The sequence below is a fragment of the Apteryx mantelli genome, chromosome 3 (genome assembly GCF_036417845.1).
Source record: "Apteryx mantelli isolate bAptMan1 chromosome 3, bAptMan1.hap1, whole genome shotgun sequence".
In the NCBI taxonomy this organism is placed as follows: domain Eukaryota; kingdom Metazoa; phylum Chordata; class Aves; order Apterygiformes; family Apterygidae; genus Apteryx; species Apteryx mantelli.
In genome coordinates, this window is record NC_089980.1 from 64,443,879 (window position 1) to 64,461,407 (window position 17,529).

Sequence of the window (17,529 nt, forward strand, 5' to 3'; positions counted from 1 at the left end):
CTTCCTGTTCTTCAGGCTGGTATTTTCATGATGCTTTCAGCTGATTTGAATCTGTACTGTCCCATGAAAGTCAACATCTAGGAGAAATCTAAAGGCTGGAATTCAAGGTACATTTTAGCTCAGTACAGTTTGTGGGGAAAGGGAGTGGAGATGAATCCTACAGTAACCTGTTACACCCTCTGTAAGAGGTGGTCAGTTAGAGTGGTAACTCCTGCCTACCTCCACCTATGGCTGCAGGAGCAAAACTACTGGCCTATTTACTCCTTTTCTTGTTCAGTTGACAAGATTTAGTAAAGTCCTCATTCTGAGTCTTCTGGTTTTGAGAAGGTCAGTCAGTGCTCAGCAAGCCCCAGGTTATAGCATGACAACATACAGCCTTCCAGTCTGATATTGCCAGCAGTGAAATACAGGTTTATCTTTGTCCATGGTACTAATCTTAGTAAGATAACCAGGATTACTCACACATTTAGAGGTAACACCGTGTTTAAGTACTTATGGTTTTGGAACTGAGGAAGGTTGTCCTGCTTTTCAAGGCAAGTATATGGTACTGATGATTTAGCTGAATGACTGAATGCAGAAGTGAGTGTCCTTTTGTGTCTTAGATTTGATATAATATTCATTAACAATAATTTTCAGCATTTTTCAGCTTTCTCTTTGCCAATTGCTGACTCATGAATTCTGAACAGTCTCCATTTTCTTTCCATGGGGTCTTCTGTGTGAAGCATGTATTACATGGGCACTGAATATTTTTGATAGAGTTCTTTGCCAGAGAATATTTCCATCCTCCTTCACAATGAGCTAATTTTGTTTTCTCTTTTCAGTATACCAGGCTGGTGAAATAAAGAATTTTTTAAAAAAATCTACTGTCAGAAGAGGATGTCTGAGCAGTCACTTACAGTGTTTTTTGCAGATTACTCAGGGTCTGGTTCTGCTACCTTTGCTCATATCAAGTAGCAATAGGATACACTGATTTTTTGGTGGAGCTGCCTGTTAAATTATCTCACCTGACACACTGGTACTTTCTGGACTGGTCTCATGCCAGGCTCTGAATCTCCATACATTCTGTCAGAAGAGCACACGAGGCCGTTAAAATTGTATTCCTGCATGCGGACATGAGAATCCATGCTGGATTTTTCCAGTTGGGCACTATCAGAGGAGATTTTTATAAACATCTAGAGAAACAAAAGTCACGGGCTTCCTGCTCTGATCAGCTATCCAGAACACTGGCATTTAACAGAACCAAGCTGCAGACTGTTTAAACTCCACTTATCACTACTTTGGGATTTGTAGCATTTTGAAATATCTCTCAGTAAGCAGTGTCTGATCACCACCCAGAAAAGTGGTTTTGCAAAAAGGCACTTTCCAAATAAAATGTCAAAATATTCCTGAATATAATCATTTTGCTTTAAAATAAAGATACTGACATAAATAACAGAATGGCCTTGGCACTTTATCGAATGTTGATTTTTTTGAGTTATGATGTCCTCATATTTAAATCTATTAGAAGCTGAATATCACAGCAGGCCAGCTGGCAGCCTTGAGAGCAATGGTAAGAAGGCATCCAGAAACATGCTCTGTGGGAGTGGAAGCAAAGTATGTTATGTGCTTTAGTTTTGTGGAAAAGAGAGAAAAGCAAGACTATGGACTCTGATCCTCCTGAGCAGGACTGCACACCCACAGGGAACCTCTGTGTACTAACTCTTGGAAGTCTGAAACTAACATTCCTAATTTAAATAGGCATAACTGCATGTAACAGTTTTTTAAACTGAGTGAAAAATATCCCCTAGCACTGGAACAGAACCCATCCAAAAAGAGATGAAATTATTTTAGTATGATGGATTTATTTGGCTTTATAATAATAACATCTGCTCTAGGTAGAAGGACTATTGCAAAAGTAATTCATTTAGCATTTATAAAGGGCTTTCACTCTTAATTTCTTTTATATGTTTTATGTATCTTGACCAGTACAGCAGGAAAAAAAGTGTAATCACCAATCCAAACTTCTTAAGAAAACACTGCATTTGCTGATGCTGAGGGGTTTGACAGAGCTACCAATGATGCAGACCTTCAGACACAAGTATCTAAACCAGCTGCCCTCTGTGATCTTGGTCCATGCCTTATAAGGGTGCAAGGATCGAATTGCCAGTTACAGTTTCCAGGACTGACAAACGTGTTTTGTTTTCTTTACCTGTGAAAGGATGATATCTCCCGCAAAAATCACAGAGCAGCTTCCAAGTGTTCTTCATAAACAATAGCATGTTTTCTTTTTCCTTGTTTGCTTGTCTGTTTGGAAAAAGCATCTGGAAAAGCAATGATCTGAGTGCTGTACTGGGAAGCGGAGCAGAACTGCAACTGCACCGTTTAGAGTTAAAGTCCTGAAGTGATGAAAATAGACTGCTTGATTGCTGGTTGTCTCATCAGCCCTTGTGAAAGGCAGCTGACAGTGTTCATGTTTGGAAGAGGAGAGGAAATTGGAAATCCATTATATTTCTCCTGGTATTTTAGTCAGAAGAATGTATGTGACTGCAGTTCAAAAAATATAGCCAGTCTAAGGTGTTTTCACTAGAATTCAGAAATGTCCAGTGTAATACTTCATCAGGATAGTAAATTGGCTAAGAAAAGAAATTGCTTCATTTCTTCAAACTCAGTCTGTGCTAATGGGAAATAGGAGTTCTGAAGCTTGACAGGGTAACTCCGGGGTTTTTCCCTTTTTGCCTGACGCCTGTTTGTGACTGCATGCCGGCGTTTGGATTTGGCTTTCTGAGTGTCAGCCACCAGACTTGGACTTGGACTGAAAGCAGCTTGCAGAAAATTAGTGACCACTTTGACTGCAACAAACACCACAAAACTGTAATGAAAGCAGTTGGTTCTTTCTCTGCTAACAGTGAACAGAGTGGTTGCTGGTTTGACGCCCACACACTTGTCCCTCCCTCACTGCTTCTGTCTTCACATTATAAAACCCTCGTAGAGCTTCAGATCAACTGTTGCACAAGATACCAGCTGTGTTTCAAGGCTAGACTGCGACAAAAATCCGCAAAGGACAGTCGTCAGGGAAGGCAGCTCAGGCAAAGGATATTGGGCCACTTTGTCATGCCCACAAGCAGCTCTGCTACTTCAGGCATGAGTTCATGAAATCTGCAGTAAAGGCACATGGGAGAGATGCACAAGCAACATTCAACTTTAATTGCCACTCAGCAGTATAAAAAAGGGAAAGTAGGTGGAAAGTACTAGATTCTGACAATAAAAGAATAGTATGCACTGCCTTTTAATGAGATTTCATTTTTTCCCCTTGTACCAACTATCGGTTTTATGATTCTATCACTGATGTGCACACTATCATCTGGCCTTTAATATCGTGGTGTTGCTCAGCATTAGAAACATCAAAATTTTTAACACTGTCTTCTGGTATGCTATTCATTCATTCATATAGCACTAATGATGCACATAGTTCAGACAATTTTTTCCACACAGTAAAAAAAAATTTAGTCAGAGATTATAAAAAGATCTTAGGTCTCCAATAATTGTCCTCCCACCACTGCTTGTTAAACTGCTCAGGTTCCCTAGGGCAGCTTTCAGCACTGCCAGGAATCTGCAGCTTCTGGGATGGCACAGGTCCCCTAAGAGACCAGAGAGAGACTTTCTTTTGCTCCTTGAATTTACTGGAAGTACAACAAAGCTCCAATATTAACTCCAAAACAAATGAACATTTTTTTTTCTGATTCCAGTGCCTATTCTTCACATTTGGTTGGGCACATGACTTTTCAGGCAGTTTTAACAATCTGAGGAAGTTGAAGAGAAAACAAACAAAAAAAACATTTGTGGGCTAGAAAGAGACAAAGAAACATGAGATGACAGTCTATGTTCCAATTTAGGCGAGCTTTTCCATCAGCTGCACTCAAAGAACTTGAGATACATTGTCTTTCACCTTTGCAGAAAAGCTCTGCTTCATCTTCAGAGTTAATGTGGCAATCTTCCAAACCAAACTTACAGAGGAAAGGAAATAAATCATTCTAATGTTTGTCTGATAGGAATCCCAGCACTAGAGAAAATACCTCCTTTCTAAAAAGTCTTGTAAAAAATGACCTGATTTACTTAATCTTTTTGACTCAGTAGTGTTTCTGCTTGATTCTACGGTTTGCAAGCCATAAACATTGTGACATATAATGAAGTAATCATGCAATTAGAAGTCAATTAATTTTGCTGTAAGTGACCTCTTGCTTGTTTTTCCCACACACAAAAAGAAATAAATATTGTGTCTTTTGCTCCTTTTTGCTAGTTTGTGACTCAAACTATGTGGAATTTAAAAAGCTGCTTCTCCTGATTTTATCTTTGTAAGGTTAGCTAGACTGTGCTGTAATATGAGGCAGCAGTAAGGGTGTGCTGTAGATATTACTAGTTGCCCAGAGCATGTGGGCAAGTGGGGCAGGAAGCAGGAATGGACAAACTGTGGCTCTTGAGCTGTGTGCGCTTCTATGGCGGTCAGTTCAGCTGCAGCTGTCAGGTCAAGGCTATGCCACGTGATTATCAGTAGGGCTGTACTGGTACAAAGGCAGCACTTGGGTAACCCACATCACTGGCTGTGGAAGGAAATGATCCAGTAGGTGCTGCTGAGCTGGGTTCCTAATGGCAGAGTCACTTTGTGATGCAGCCTCATGCCAGCACCAGTCCACCATGGGACTCTCACACCATTGCTGTCTCCCTCCCGTGGACTTCTCCCTGCGCCCTCCCCTGCTCTCAGCTCTCACATTGTATGTGAGACGCAACATGCATGTGCATGTATCTAATGCTACTTAGCATAGAAAGACTTTGGTCAGTGGCTTGTAGGCTCAGAAAGTTTGCCCTCTCCTACTGCAAGGCTTTTACAAGAGGGGAAAGAAAGAAGAAATCCTGGCTTGAAGGTGCCATGCAGTGCCATTTTAAAGTACAGCTTTGTGGGTCCCAGGGCCCAGGCTGAAAGGAATCTGTAGATTACTCAATCAGTAGGTTGCCAGACATCCCATATCTTATGACTTCATGTAATAAAGGCTTGGGTCCAGTGTCCCATATGAAAAACATTCAGTACATGGCCTTTTCTGCATTGTCATGGAGACCTACCATTTTTTTCCAGGTGCCAGCAGCACAGATTCTGGAAGTTCAGAAAAGCAGCAGTTAATGTGAATGCCAGCTATTCAGTCTGGAGACTGGGGGCCCGAGACTCACACACAGACCGTGCATAGTCACTCTACACTTGTTTGACTGGTACTGTGACAGAACTTGCTATTTCAAAACTTGGTTATTTTCTGTTTTGGAGGTCCTGTCACCTCTATGCTGAGTGCCTCATGAATGATTGTCCTCAGCTGGCATGGGCTACAACACTATGCTCTTCTCAAGGCACTGTGTAAGAGGCTCCTTATATAGAACTTCTTTCAGTCTGTCCAGGGTTCAGGACAATCTGTGAAGAGATACTTTTGGATGAAACAGAGATTTTTGTTTTAGTGGTCAATGACATTTTTCCTCTAGAGCTCTTTGCTGTTGAAAGTACTTCATCTGTCTGCTTTTCACAGCAACGCTGCTGCTGGTTTGATGCTGAATGGATACAGCTAGATCAGAGATACCAAAATAATCTATTTCTCTCATGATATGACCAGCATATTAGAATTAAGCATAGGCTGGCTTATATTTGCACTTAAATCAGACCATAATACCACAGTGCTTAGGAGACCCTAATAAGAATTGGAGAATGACACTAAATCAATGGACTTCTAGTTAAGAGAACTAAACTAAAACTCAGATGTTAAGCCCAAAGGACTCTATTCAAGACTATTAAAATAGAATTTCCATCAACTAATATCCCCAGAAGATTTTTATCTTCAGGTCTTTAAGAGTGCCTCTGCACTTTGGCATGATTGGCTTAGATTGACAACAGAATAAACAAACGAATGAACAGAAAAGCACAATAGAAAAGCCATTGTTCATTAAAAAAAGCATGTTTTGACAGATCCCTTAGGGTGCAGGACTAGCATGTGGTTTTCTTTTTAGTTTATTCAATTTTATCGAGTATTCTTATTACATTCTCCCCAACATGATGCATTTCTCAGTTCATGTTTGATATGAATTACTCTTCTAGCTGTTAGATCTATGCATGCTGAGATGTCTTCTGCAAAACACCTAGGATTCTGGTTTGGTTTCCTTTCCATCAATATTAATTCTTCCAGTTTCTACCCCTTACAGGATAGCCTAAATAAGGCAGAATCTCCTCAGTTATAAAGACATCACACTACGCTATGTCCAAAACCCCTTTCCAGGGGGACAAAGACAGATCTTCTTCATTCCAGATGAGTTAATGAGGACTCGGCATGAAATCAATCAGACTTGCTCATTACAACAGTCTTCATTACTGTTTGTTCTTCTTTCCATCTCTGCCTGAATTTTAAATCTGCCTGGAATGTGCTTTAGATTTCCCCATAACTGCATTTCTGAGGGTGCTGGCCTGCCTTTGGCTAGCTGCTTTTTCAAAACAAGTTTCCTGTCTCTGTGTAACAGGTTTTTCCTCTTTTCAGTGATGGCTGGGCAGACAGAGATGAAGTCATTGAAGGTTATGAACCTGAAGCAAACGGAGGCATCACTATCAAACTGCAGTCTCCAGAGGTCTTGTCATTTGATGACTACTATCTGAAGCTGCGGCTGGACACCAACACCCGCAACCCCTGGTTCCCCGAGTTCTGGCAGCACAGATTTCAGTGTCGCATCCCGGGGCACCCGCTGGAGAACCCCAACTTCCAGAAGAACTGCACCGGTAACCTCTCAACTATTTTCCCATTTCAATTTGTGCTCTGGTGAAAATTTGTCTCTGTGGGTTTGGGGGGGCATTTTTTTGTTTATTTGTTGTTTTCAAGTGTATAAATCACTGGTGAAAAGTGCCAACCTCAAACCATGTAGACTTAAATCCCAGCTCTGGGAGGAGTATGTCTGGCGCTGGCTGCACAGCCTCCTGTCAATACAACTCTGCTCTGCCACAGAATGACTTGCTCCTCTCTCAGATTTTAGGGCTATGCTGAGGCTGACAAGAATGCCTGAGTTTGTAATATGGATGCCTGGCCCCAGTGGCCAAGCTATTCAAGATCCAGGGAACTGAAAAATCACAGGTATTTTTACACTTTGAAATCTAGACCGGGAAAAGATTTGTACCTCAATCCATGGCCAGATAAACAGCCTTGTCCTTAGTTTAGTAAATGCATAGGTAAAAACAGACAAAAAATAAGAACTGAACCTTTTTGGTCCAGCTGACCAAAAATAGGTAACAATTACATTTTAACAAAAATAGGAACAAATTTAAACATTTTTTTCCAAAGTCAGTTTTTCTGACCAGATAAACGATCAGAAAATTTATTGAAGATATTATGGCAGAAAACAAATCTAAGGAAAGTTGATAAGCCTGAAAACTGTCAGCCGATCATCTAATTTACCCTTTCTTTTCCTCACCAATTAAAATACATAGCACTCATAAAAAGCACACTGTCCTACAGGTGGAAGTGACTGTCATCTCATAGCAAGAGAAGTGTATCTATGCATAGGCAGGTTTCCTGTTCCGTGGCAGAAACTGAGGAAATAAATTAAAAATATTTCAGGAAGATTAACAAGATTAACTTTATTAATAAATTGAGAGGGATTTTTTCTATAAAGTATTGTTGAATATTTTCTGCAAATATATGATGTGTAGTTTATGAATATTTCATTTGTAGTCAAAAATTATTTTGACAGTGAGACAATAACTTCATTTTAAACAAAACTAACAAAATTTGGCTTCCCATGGATTTGTGTCCTGTTCTTTACATCTCCACCCCCTCTGCCCCTCTACCTGATATTAGCAGTAATCTCGGTTGGTCTTCATGTTCCCCCTGGACTGACTCCCATAGTATTTCCAGTTCCTCCTTTCTCCATCACCAACACTTCTTAAAAATACCTTCCACATTACCTCTGTTTTTCTTCCAATTCCTGTTATTAACAGCTGAGTCACACCAACAAATATTGTGACTGACTCAAAAATGAACTGATGTGCTGACTGACAGACTGTCTGGCCCATTCTGTGTGCTGAGGAGCTAAGGGCATGCCAAACTAGACAAATAGTTATTGAGCTTATCTAATATATTTTCCTCAATTGGGTCATTAGCTTCAGGTCTACCAAAATGATGATTTACATTATATGTATTTATTTGTTTTTGAGACTGCTTCAGCTCAGTCAGAAGGAGTTAATATTGCACAAATTACTACCGGGAGGTTGAATAAGGGACACATAGTGCAAATGTATAGCCTTCTTTCTTAAGAAAAGAAGCTTAAAACTGCATTGTTTTGGTCATTCCTTTCACAGAAATAAATTGCAAGTTAGTACCCTATAAAAATGTCTAGTTTCTGAGGAATCTCAGAACCACAGGTAGTTTGTTATTGAGTCTCTGGTTATAAAACTACAAACATTAGTCTGAATGAGCATGATCATTCTTATTCTGCTGCACCAAAGGCAAATACCATGTGGCAAGTTCAAAATGAACAAGAAGAGGTCATTCTTCACAGAGCACGTAGATGAGTTTTCAGCCACAGGATGCTGTGAACTCTGAAACTGTACATGAAACAAAAAGAGGTTAAACAAATTAATGGAAGAAAACCAATAACTTATATGGAAAGTAACAAATTGCCTCAGGACATCCTGGGCCTGGAAGCCACTGGACATTGGAGAGCTAAGAATGCTCTTTCAAAGACAAGTAGTTTCCAAGCTTGCAGATCAAGCCTTCCTCTCCAAAGAGGTCTGATATAACAGTGCCAAGAAACTGCCTTCCTTACCTCCCACAGGTCTGGAGACAGGTCTCTTCAATTCAGGTCTGAATTGCCTCTTCCTTCCTTCACAAAGAAGGCTTTATGCCCAAATTTAATGGGGACTATCCATGTCGCATGTTAAATAATAAGTGCTAATATTTGAAATCCATTAAAAGTACACTCAGTTTTGACTTCTTTGTGGTACTACAGATTAAAGTATTACTGCTATTACTGCATCACCCTGGGAAAATTATCAGTATTGAAAACTGATACCAAGTTCCTCAACTCCATTATATCTAAGAGCTTTCACTCTTACCTCAGAGTATTCCACCAGTATTAATTCTAATGAGATATGTAGGATCCCGCATTATGGAAAAAGCTGAGTCCGTTTTGATCTCATTAGTATATGCACATTATTTGTATGCACTGTGACCTGCAACTCTCTCTGGGGTCCTGATCAGTTCGGTATCCTAGAAGTGCTCTGGTATTCATTACTGAGAACACAGCACACCTGCACCTTTGCATAAACAGAAATTGATTCAAAAGTAGACTGCTCAGGTTCACCTTCTGTCTCTGGAGAGTTATCATCTCAGGAAACTATCTAATGAGAAAGAAAATCAAAGGACAAAACACACTTGTGTTGTCTAGGGGAGCATAGTGTATTTGTATTTATCCAGCAGTGACAAGTTACCTAGGAGCAACCTCAAACAAAAAATAGAAAGCAGTGTTGTTCTTATTCAAAAAAATATTCAAAACCCTTGGACCTATCAGGCTTTTGAAAAGGAGAGTACTTACAAAGTTTGTATTTCAGAACCTTCAGTTACAGCTGGCCCAATATAATTTGCTCATACACTACCTAATCACTTTATTGAGTGATTAGTTGACAAATGGTCACTGGAATGCAATTTTCAATTTTTAGCATTCACGGACAGGCGGTAAATAGCAAGGACTTCTCAAGCAATTCCAGCTGCTGCATTTACAATGTCTCACCCAGCGTTACTGTTGACTCAGCACTAGCTTGGGATTCCAGGCTCTCTGGGAAGCAAGGAAAAGCAAGTCCCTAGGGATCCTCCTTTCCTGGCGACAGGAATTACTGCTTGAACCCTCTAATTCAATCCCTGAGAAGACTGATGTTGTCCTTCAGGAATTTTCATGTTACACTGTATTCTTTGAGTATGTACTCATATTTGTAAGGGAAAAAGTCTATCCAATCAAAGAACTATTTGAAATAAGGAAGCCCAAGCACCTTCCACTCTGTGAACTCTGCAGACTGCCTAACAATTGGCAGCATTTTCAGAAGAGCTTATCTGGATTTACCAGTACTTACATGGTTGTAGCAAAAATTTGTGGGAAGACAAGACAGAATCATCAAGAGCTGTGCAGTGACTGCTCTTTTTGGGTTATCCCTTTTCTTCTTGTAAAACTTTGGAAACTTGTTTTTCCTGCTTTGGTGAAAGGCAAATGAGCGGGAGCCATTTTTAACTTATACCTTGCTAATACCACCTTCTCATCTATAGCTAGATGCCTCCCATAAGCCACTGCCTCTATCCATCGCTCTCTCTCTCTCTCTCTCTCTCTCATGTGGCTACAGAAGATGTTCTTCCTCAACACAATAAGATTCAAGTCCAGAAATTTTCTTATATGTAAAAGCAAGAGATTTTTATATGACCATTCTCTCATAGTTTTCTTGATTTCTAACAGGCCAAAAAGGCCAAAACCACTTCCAGGACAGAGTTCTTCTTCTCAGACTGTTCATATCACTAAGATATTTTCAATGCTTTCTCTCTAATAGCTTCATTCTTAAGGAAACAAAGCATATACTATATCTGTATATGGACCACTAACTCATTAGGAGGTTCAGAACCTCACACCATTCTTAACCTATTCATGACCTTCATGTGAAAAGTCAGAACAGAGCAGTCCATTTTAACACCAACAGAAAAAAGATGTTTCTGAATCTGAGATAACAAGAAGCTACCTGACGCAGGATGGACTTGACACAATGTTCACTTAGCACACAAGTTCAGGCACTGCCCCAAGCAACACTCAGAAGTTGTTTTAGTTCATCAGGCAACTCAGCTATTGCCACATTTTGGAGATTGCATGTTGACAGCAAAATTAGGTAATAGACTGTACCCTTCCAACAGTTCTGTAGGAAGTTTTCTCCTTCCTGATTTAATAAAAAGTGCTCTTCCCCCCATGTTTTTTCACAAAACCTATAGCGGCAAATATTTCTTTGGTGAGCCCACATAGTCTAGAATTAAATGCATATTACACTTACACAGAAATAGCGTAGAACTCAGTGCAGTTCAACTCTTGTTTGGAGGTCTAACTACTAATTTATAGAGTGCTTATTCACCTCCTGACAGATAATACAAGAGCTGTAGTTTGTATAAACTGGGAGGGATGAGTACTTTTCTGCACAAGAGACAATTATGAAATTGGTTATGGAACTGATGCAAACATCAGATTTTGCTCACAGCAGTTCATCTACTGGGACAACAAAATACATTGGCAGGCAATCAGCGCAGACATTTTTCAACAGAGGAAAGTGGAACAAAGTGGGCAATTCATGATTCATTCATTGATTCAATTGATCTTTGAGGAGAAGGGTTATTTGTCAGTGAACCTATCTGTGGCAGACAAGAACAAGAAATGTAGATTTTTCTGTTCCAAACGAGATTGCAGTCCAAGTTCCCTATAGGATGCTTACTCATGCCTTGGTCATGCCGTAAGGACTGCTTCATCCATTAATTCCTGTCTGGTTCCAGGAAAACCAGTCAGACTGGGTGCAGCCAGAGACATAGACTCACAGAACCATAGGATAAATCAGGTTGGAAGGAAGCTCAGGAAGCCTCTAGTTCCACCTCCTGCTCAAAGGAGGGTCAGCTATGTGTGCAGACCAGGTTGCTCAGGGCTTTATCCATTTGGGTCTTTAAAAACCTCCAGGAATGGAGACTGCACAGCCTCTCTGGGCAACCTATATTAGTGCTTGAATGTCCTAATAGTGAAAGAGTTTTGTCTTATATCCAGTCTAAGCCTCTCTTGTTTCAAGTTATGTGTATTGTCTTTTGTTCTCCCACCATGCAGAGCCTGGCTCTCTCTTCTCAATAACCTCCCTGTAGGTGAGGGGCATCTGCTGTTAAGTCCCTCTGAAGCTGTCTCTTCACAGGGAAAGGGCTGGAGCCCCCAGCCATCTGCTGAATTTGCTCCAGATTATCAATGTCTTTCCATACTGTGTGTCCCCAAACTGTATGCAATATTCTAAATGCAGCCTAACGAGTGCGAGTAAAGGAGGGATAGTCACATCGCTCAACTGACTGGCTGTGCTCCTGTTAATAGAGTGCTAGATGCTGTTGGCCATCGTTCCTGCCAAGGATCTGTATGTCCACCGCATTCTTGGGTCAGCTTTGGTTTGTATCTTTTACAAACTATCTTCTTTCTGCATTGTCAGACTCTCTCAGAAACAAGACATAGGCCTTCATCCCACCTAAATAGTTCTGGATGTCTGTCATAAATCCACATACCATGCCAAACCATGGGCAGAACACACTAATGATAGGAGAAAAAAGCACTGAAGCATTCCCAGAAAAGAAGTTTATGCTTTGGTATGAATAATGCATAGTCACACTTTTTGAGCAACAAACTACAAGGAATATAGATTAATTTGTCACTGTAAAGACCTTGTGCCATTCAATTTGCTTGGTATAGACGTGTCTGAAAAAGATGTGGAGCATTGTGCAGAGGTGTCTTAGATATCAGAGACCCACACAGTAACACACACAAAGAGCAGTGCAGTGTTATGTGAACATACCAGCTCAAGTTTGGAAGCAGTATGGTTATGTCTGTGGGATGTTATGCCCAAACTACTAAATCCGATCATTTCTACAAGTGCGTCTGGAGCCAACTTGATTTGTATGCCTCTAGCTAGGGTGTTTATGAACATCCTGGAGTGCTTACAACCATTATCACCCACCCATTAAAAAGTATTTGGTTTTACCTCATTCAGCCATAGCCAGATTCCTTATAGGTTTAGTGAGGTGTTTTCATTTCTGACGTAGGACAATAATGTCTTTTTAGAAGGTCTACAAGGTGCCTAATCAGGCCTGTAGTGTTGTTTGTTTTCCTGTATTAGTCTGTGAAGTTTTCCTTAATTTTGCTTATTACACCAGACAGGATAGTAGAAGACTCTTGGCTCACCTATTCCCATCCTTAGATAGTTTCATACCCAGCTAATGCCTCCTTTAGAGTACATGCAGTCCACCAATAAAGGACTTCAGAACTGCTCTTAATCAAGGAATCAATTTCCACAAGACTCATTTTAGCTTTGATGAATTTATATGAGATAACATGGGGCCCTGATTTTCTCATATCTGCGGACAAAGCACTTTAGGCTGTGTACTTGGTTATTTCTATCCTTGGCTGAAAGGCAAATGCCTTTTCAACCAGAGGTGATTTGAGTGGTTTTCAGAACATTTTGGATTATGTTGTGAGTTGACACTCTCAGGGCTCATTCAACTGGTCACTTCGCCAGAGGTGACCATAGGCACTTCTCTGAGAACTGTGCTTTAATCTTGACATCTTCCAGTCTCCCTTGTAGATCACCTTTCCCATAAGATGTTGCATCAGCAGAAGCTCCTGCAGTGGGAACTGCTTTCACTACACTACATCAAAAGATGATTATAAGATGAGAGGCTGAGCCTGACAGGCTGACCTGTCAGGTCAGTCATTGCTTGTAAATTACATGGTGCAGACACATTCATAAGCTTTTGAAGACAAAATCAAGATCTTGATATGTCATGAATTCTTCAAGATGTGTTGTACTTTTATGGATCCTGTGATACACCATCCCTAACCTCTGTTTTGGATTCCCATTATACTCGTTCCCGTTATGTCCGTAGGTTCTGGAGTAAAGAATAGTCCTATGCCACTCTCTATGTCCTCAGTATGGGGCAGGAGATCCTCAGGCAAATGGCTTCATCAGACAGTAGTGGTCAAAACTGTGATTTCAATTTTATGTGCACCTGGAATGAAGCATATTAAGGAGAATTCATCTGAAAGAACTCTAGTTACTACACTTTTTAGTCAAAGATTTTTTATAGCTGGTAGGGCAGGAGAGCTGTTGCCTCATTTTATTCCAGACAAAGTTACAGATAGCTTTTAAGGCTTAAAGAAGAGGGACATTAATAGTGTGCTTACCTGTGAAAAATCATAGGCATTATTAGGAGAAGACATTATCTATGGCAAGTTTTTTGTTCATTTGCTTCTAGTTTCTTATTTCTGAATTTGGAAAAAAGCAGCTACAATTATCTAATATCTTATATTTCCAAAAATACTTACTTTCTAACCAGGCTGTCAGTCAAAATACAATCACAATATATGTTTTTTTCTTTGGGTATCCACTAAAAATAAGATTATCATCAAATAAAGAAAAGAAAAAATATGCATACCTTTGTAAACAACATAGAACACAGTGCTAAACATGTACATATTACAGCAGGATATGACAAAAGTTCTCTGAATCTAATATCTACACCTACATTTTCCATTGTGGGTTTAAACAGTCAAAGTTCCCACTTCTGGGTTTAAACGAATCCTCTGGTAGGTTTGTGATGTTCATCCTTCCCCATTACATGAGTAAAACGATGGAGCTGCAAAGGAACAGGACATATGAATCATGTTCCCCTGTGCCTCCTCTGTGCTCCTTTCTCCTTTGTCTGGAGAACGTCAGGGGCAATCCTGACTGCTCAGGCTGTAGCAGATGCTTTGAAGTTTTGTCAGTAGTGTGGTGAGGACAAGAGCACACAACAAAAATTAATTGACTTGTTCCTAGAAATCGATTTTCTGTGCAGGTCACACATCAAAACAATTAGCCTAACTGTAAGCATTTAACTAAATCAATAAGTAAACTGGATGAAATAATCCATGTAACTGATCTGAAGACAAGACCAACTGCCTTCACTCAACCCTCCTTGTCTTTAATAGGTTGTATCTTCCCTTTTCTCATTTATCTGGAGGTGGAACAGTTGTTAGCTTACAATTTTACACGTTGTCATTACTGCTATCATTATCCCATAAGTAGAGATGCAAAGGAGATACAATAGGAGCTAACCTGCACAGGTGCACACACACACACTCACACTTGTCTAACTGCAGCCCAGTGATAGCCTTTGTACACAGAGGAGGTTTGCCAAAAAAGAGGCAATGGAGTTCTTAAAATGAATGAGAGCTTTTTAATATATCTTGGACAAGCAGCAGTGTAAAGAACAGTAAATTATGAGCCTGAGTAGTAAAATTTGAACCATATAAACTATAGGTTTTTTACCAAGAATAAGCTATATTGGCATCCATAGGAAGAAAAATCTGATGAAAAGCATGTGCTCCAAACAATAGTGTCACCAGTACGGCCTGATTCTACCTACTCATACTGGGAGGTTTGAGGAGAGCACAGAAGTCTACTGGTGTGGAAGCAACTAAGGGAAAGATGTAACAGTAGCTACATCAGCTAGGCTGGGCTGCTGGCTGAACCAGGGAGGGCCACTGCAGCCCAGCAAGGTGAGAGACAAGATGATTTCCAGAGGTTTCCTCCAGCTCAAGAGGTTTTGTGATTCCTATAATAGAAAATAGCCTTGGAGGAATCTGCAAGTTAGAACTTTTAATTTAACTCTCAATTATCCCTAGGCTCAGCTTCACAGGGAGGGACAAAAATGTCAGGCATGTTGTCTTCAAAACAATAGCACTGTGCAGTGTACTTTCTGCTTTCCCCAGTGGCCAGTTTGCTCTGCCTGGTTTTCTGGGTTGGTTTTGTCTAAAAAATCATATTGAAAGATTCATTTTGCCATGAGAACTCAAGTACGTTAGTAATTTGAGTTTGGCTGGGTTGGATGGCCCTTTTTGCTGCACTGCTTCATGTCACATCTGGTTACACCCTGGAAATAAGGAAGTGCACTAAAATGACTGTTTTTCAAAATCTTTCAGATCTGAAAGATTGGCTTCTGTTTTTCTGCTGAATTTAATGTGTGAATAAAGATTTGGGCCATTTATTTTGTCTTCTGATTTGCTTAGCTCTGGTTCACTTCTAATCAGTGATACATTGTCCTTGTGCAGACATTATTCAGAAGCTTCTAATCTTAGCTTTGCTTTAAATGAATCTTTACTTCCTGTTTTTCTGTGGTACTGTACAACTCCGAGCACAAGTCCAGTCAGTTTTTTAAGAGGAAAGTAAAGCGGATCTTTGTGAAGTATGTGTTTGTGATTAATGTATTGCACGTTACAAGGGAATATTTGGATCCTCACACCAATCATTTGAAAATTACCCTCAATTTAAAACAAAAACTGTGAGTATGCTCTGCTAAATTATAACATGGTCTAACGAGTTACTAGTTAGGATGGCTAAGGCCACTTTGCTCCTCAGCTTCAAAGCAGCTGCAGGAGCTGCCCTTTATCCCAGGAAATGAGAGGAGTCTCTGAGAGTGACTGCGCGGCTGCAGTGCTGCTGTGTTGTCTCTGTGCATGGTGGTTGCACGTCACATGTAAAATCCACTCCATCAGCGTGCAACCATGTGGTTCCAGGAAGCCTTGCTTTAAAAACAGAAGGTTTCTTGTCTAAGTATATGGTCTATTAAAAACAAAAACAAAACACAATGGTAAGCTTTGGCAGGGAGAAATTTGGAGGGAGTTGTATTTCTGTTCAAGTGAGATACAGTGGTGTTAACATTGATTTATATCTGGGAAGCTAATGCTGGTGTTCCTAGTACCATGTTAACATTAAGAAGAGAATGGAGGAATAAGTGGTTTGATCTTCTGAAATAATAAAAAAAGAAAAAGAAAACTAACAGTTGTGGCTGACAGGAGGTACACTGTATAGCAGCTCAATATGTATCTCATACTGTTTTTACAAACTATAAAAACCTATCTTGAATCAGTATTGTTTTAAAGCATGCTTAATATTAGCTGTCTTTCTTGACTCTCCTTCAGACTCATACAGAAACACTGGAATTTAAGATAGGAGAAGATCAGTTAGGTCAGTTAGTCTGTGTCTGCCAACTACAGAGTGTTTCCTATCATGTAGGAAGAGCTTTGTCCAATGTTAAAATGAGGTATTGACTCAAGCCTTCAAAGTCCTCAGGATCTCTTGCCTGTACACTGACGAGTGTAGACTGCTGCTTAAATATTTACAGGTCTAGATCAATCGATCAAGAAGAGATTATGCGATGCATTCTGTTTGCCATCTCTATGCCAGATAGGAACAGAGATCTCCAGAGAGGATAGGTTAATGAAGGAATTTTATTAATTTTATCCTGGTTTTCCCCTAGTCTAAAGACCCTGATGACTGTTTGGGGTATTGAATTGGTGTTGAGTATTTAACATATGATGACACTAGATTCCTCTTAACTTCTTTGCCCCATTCCATGGTCATACATTCTATGAATAATTTGAAAGTTGCATTGTTTTGAACTCTGAACCAGCATTTTCTATTGAAGATGCCCACAACTAGGCTCCTGAAGTCCATGCTCTGAGACCTAGATAAACTGGCCTGATTTTTAAGGGTACTGACCTCTCATAATTCCCATGGAATTCAACAGCAACTAGAGAAGTTCATGTATTAGTCAAGTCAACTAATTAGGTGCCTGAATATGTATTCAAGTTCATAATTTAAGTATCTAAGGTATTTAATGCTCTGAGAGCTTCAGCACAATTACTGAGTTCTGTCTCTCTCTTTCAGATAGTCTCAGACTTCAT

At 40.0% G+C, this 17,529-nt stretch overlaps 1 protein-coding gene across 1 annotated transcript in view; it reads left to right on the plus strand.

Annotated features, from left to right (window-relative positions):
* GRM1 (glutamate metabotropic receptor 1) overlaps positions 1-17,529 on the plus strand; it is a 190,977-nt gene that overhangs the window by 117,389 nt on the left and 56,059 nt on the right. The window contains exon 3 of the mRNA XM_013945421.2: positions 6,540-6,775. Within this exon, the coding sequence (XP_013800875.2) occupies positions 6,540-6,775 (236 nt within the window). The remainder of the gene's footprint in view (positions 1-6,539; positions 6,776-17,529) is intronic.